This window comes from Nerophis lumbriciformis, linkage group LG07 (genome assembly GCF_033978685.3).
Source record: "Nerophis lumbriciformis linkage group LG07, RoL_Nlum_v2.1, whole genome shotgun sequence".
Taxonomy (NCBI): domain Eukaryota; kingdom Metazoa; phylum Chordata; class Actinopteri; order Syngnathiformes; family Syngnathidae; genus Nerophis; species Nerophis lumbriciformis.
This window is the reverse complement of record NC_084554.2, coordinates 39,750,309-39,752,602: the sequence shown is the minus strand read 5'-3', so window position 1 is coordinate 39,752,602 and position 2,294 is coordinate 39,750,309. Positions and strand designations below refer to the sequence as shown.

Below are 2,294 nucleotides of genomic sequence, written 5' to 3'. Positions count from 1 at the left end.
CATGTATTTAGCAATTGGGAGAAATAGAGACACCACTAATGGTGGAATTATATGTTTTGGTTTGAAAAATTTAACTTCGAGCAAGTAGCAAACAAACAAACGTTAGCAGTGCTAGCTACATGCGCTAAATCACACTCACATTTTAACAGCGACATCATGCTAGGTTAGCTTGTTAGCTGAAGAAAAACACATGGTTTGACTGTATTTTTTTAGATGCCATTTATTTATTTATTTTCCCCCAGTTTGTATCATGTTAATGAGAAAGGAGGTTCTTTCTTGTAGACATCTTTAAAAAGCTTTAAAAAGACTACTACCATTTTAGTTTGCATTTTGTTTAGTCTCGCACACAGCATTAGTGACACTAGTTGGCTCATTGGATTGAGACAAGGCGAAAGTGATGAAAAAGTACCATTTCCTGCGATGGCAGCTGGCCTACGCCTATCACCTCTTCCTAGCTTTCCTCCACGAGAGGAAGCACAGGAACGTGCCACCTCAGTGTCACTTAGATGCCTTCGTCTCATACAATGCCCATGATGAGCTTTGGGTCTTTAGAGAGTTGCTGCCCAAACTGGAAGGGGAACAGGGCTGCAAGTTGTGTCTGCACCACAGAGACTTCCAGCCAGGTGAGGACATGTTGTTGTAGTATCGCCTTTACTCCAGGGTGTGTCACTGCTGCTAATTTGTATTTACCAACAGGAAAGCCAATCATTGACAACATCACAGAGGCCATTTACGCCAGCAGGAAGGCTATTTGTGTGATCAGTCGGCGATACCTGGAGAGCGAGTGGTACTCCAGGGAGATTCAAGTGGCCAGGTAGGCACCTGGCCCCCAATAGATATTAACCGTAACCCTCTAATGCAGAGGTGTCAAACTCATTTTTAGATCAGGGGCCGCATGGAGAAAAATCTACTCACAAGTGGGCCGGACCCGGTAAAATCACGGCACGATAACTTAAAAAATAGAGACAACTTCAGATTGTTTTCTTTGTTTAAAAATAGAACAAGCACATTCTGAAAATGTACAAATCATTGTGTTGTTGTTGTTTTTTTTTACACTTACATGTTATCTTTATTTGTCGTTATTTATACTTTCTGAATAAATTATGCGATAATGTTCATCAGTCAGATAAAAAAATTAGATCAAAATCAAATTACAGGATTTTATTTATATAGTTTGCTCATTTTCCTCGACTGGTGCACTAACATCATGTTTTTTGTTTTTTTTTAACAGTTTTTTCCCCTCGGCCATCAGGCACATGAACAATCACGATCTGAAAGCTCAGTTACAGCTCATGTTATTCTATTCTGTGTTATATGTGTTTTATGTTGCATGATTGCACCAAGTAAAATTCTTAGTTTGTGAACCCGTTCTCAAACAATGGCAATAAAACTATTCTGATTCGGAATTCTGATTCTGATTCTGAGATGCAAAGAATTGCTATTGTGACATCTAGTGGACACATATAGAACAGCAGTTTCTTTCATTCAAAAATTTTGGCTCATTTTTATACTTAGCAAACTCATCCCGCGGGCCGGATAAAACCTGTTTGTACGTTTGACACCCCTGCTCTAATGAGATCCTATACAATGACAAATCTGGCCTTCAGACTAATAATAATGCTGTGCTGAACTGTTGTCAATTAAGGAACATATTGGTAAAATACCTTGTCTTTCAACCTATGGTTCTCAATAATTTTTTATAATATAGAGCAAACATCATGATACTTTTCACAGCACGGAAGTCTTTTATCAACTCTTGCCTTTCAAGCTCCAATCGAATTAAGTAGGTTTGCAGTTCAAGGTACCATCAAACTACAGTAGAAGCACACCATGCACACACGAGGCTGATAAATAAAGTGCCTTGAAAAAAATTGTTCATGTAAATATGCTACACTTACAATATTCAAAAGTCCTTTGTAGAAGTTAAAATAGTAAAAAATAACAGAGAGATTAACATCTTTTGCACTCGTTTAGTGATGGCAAAAGGAGTTTTCGGCATTTAGTTTTTAAATTTTGCGTTTCCTTGTACTTCTGTGTCTCACTTACAAGTATGTATTCAGTTCAAAGGACCTCAACTGAAGTATTTTTTTTAATTAATGACTATTATGCATTATTACTATTAAGCCATATAATAGACTCAATGTATAGAATTGTATCATAGATTAATTATTAAGATTGTATGCATCTATTAGGCTACGTTCACACTGCAGGGTCCGATGTCCAATTCTGAATTTACATTAAGGACGCATCGCATATGTACCCGATTTACATCCACAAACGAAAGAGACCTGGGT

The 2,294-nt window shown here is 37.5% G+C and overlaps 1 protein-coding gene across 1 annotated transcript; it reads left to right on the top strand.

Annotated features, from left to right (window-relative positions):
- The first annotated feature begins 397 nt into the window (after positions 1-397).
- LOC133609938 (toll-like receptor 13) lies at positions 398-818 on the top strand. Its single transcript, XM_061966009.1, has 2 exons — positions 398-623; positions 697-818. Exons 1-2 carry the CDS (start codon positions 398-400, stop codon positions 816-818), a joined length of 348 nt encoding a protein of 115 aa, XP_061821993.1.
- The last annotated feature ends 1,476 nt before the right edge of the window (positions 819-2,294 follow it).

Bases quoted from the DNA above. Each gene is read 5' to 3' on its own strand.
- LOC133609938 (XM_061966009.1), top strand. From the start codon at position 398: ATGAAAAAGTACCATTTCCTGCGATGGCAGCTGGCCTACGCCTATCAC. The intron at 624-696 runs GTGAGGACATGT...ATTTACCAACAG, and splicing joins CCACAGAGACTTCCAGCCAG to GAAAGCCAATCATTGACAAC.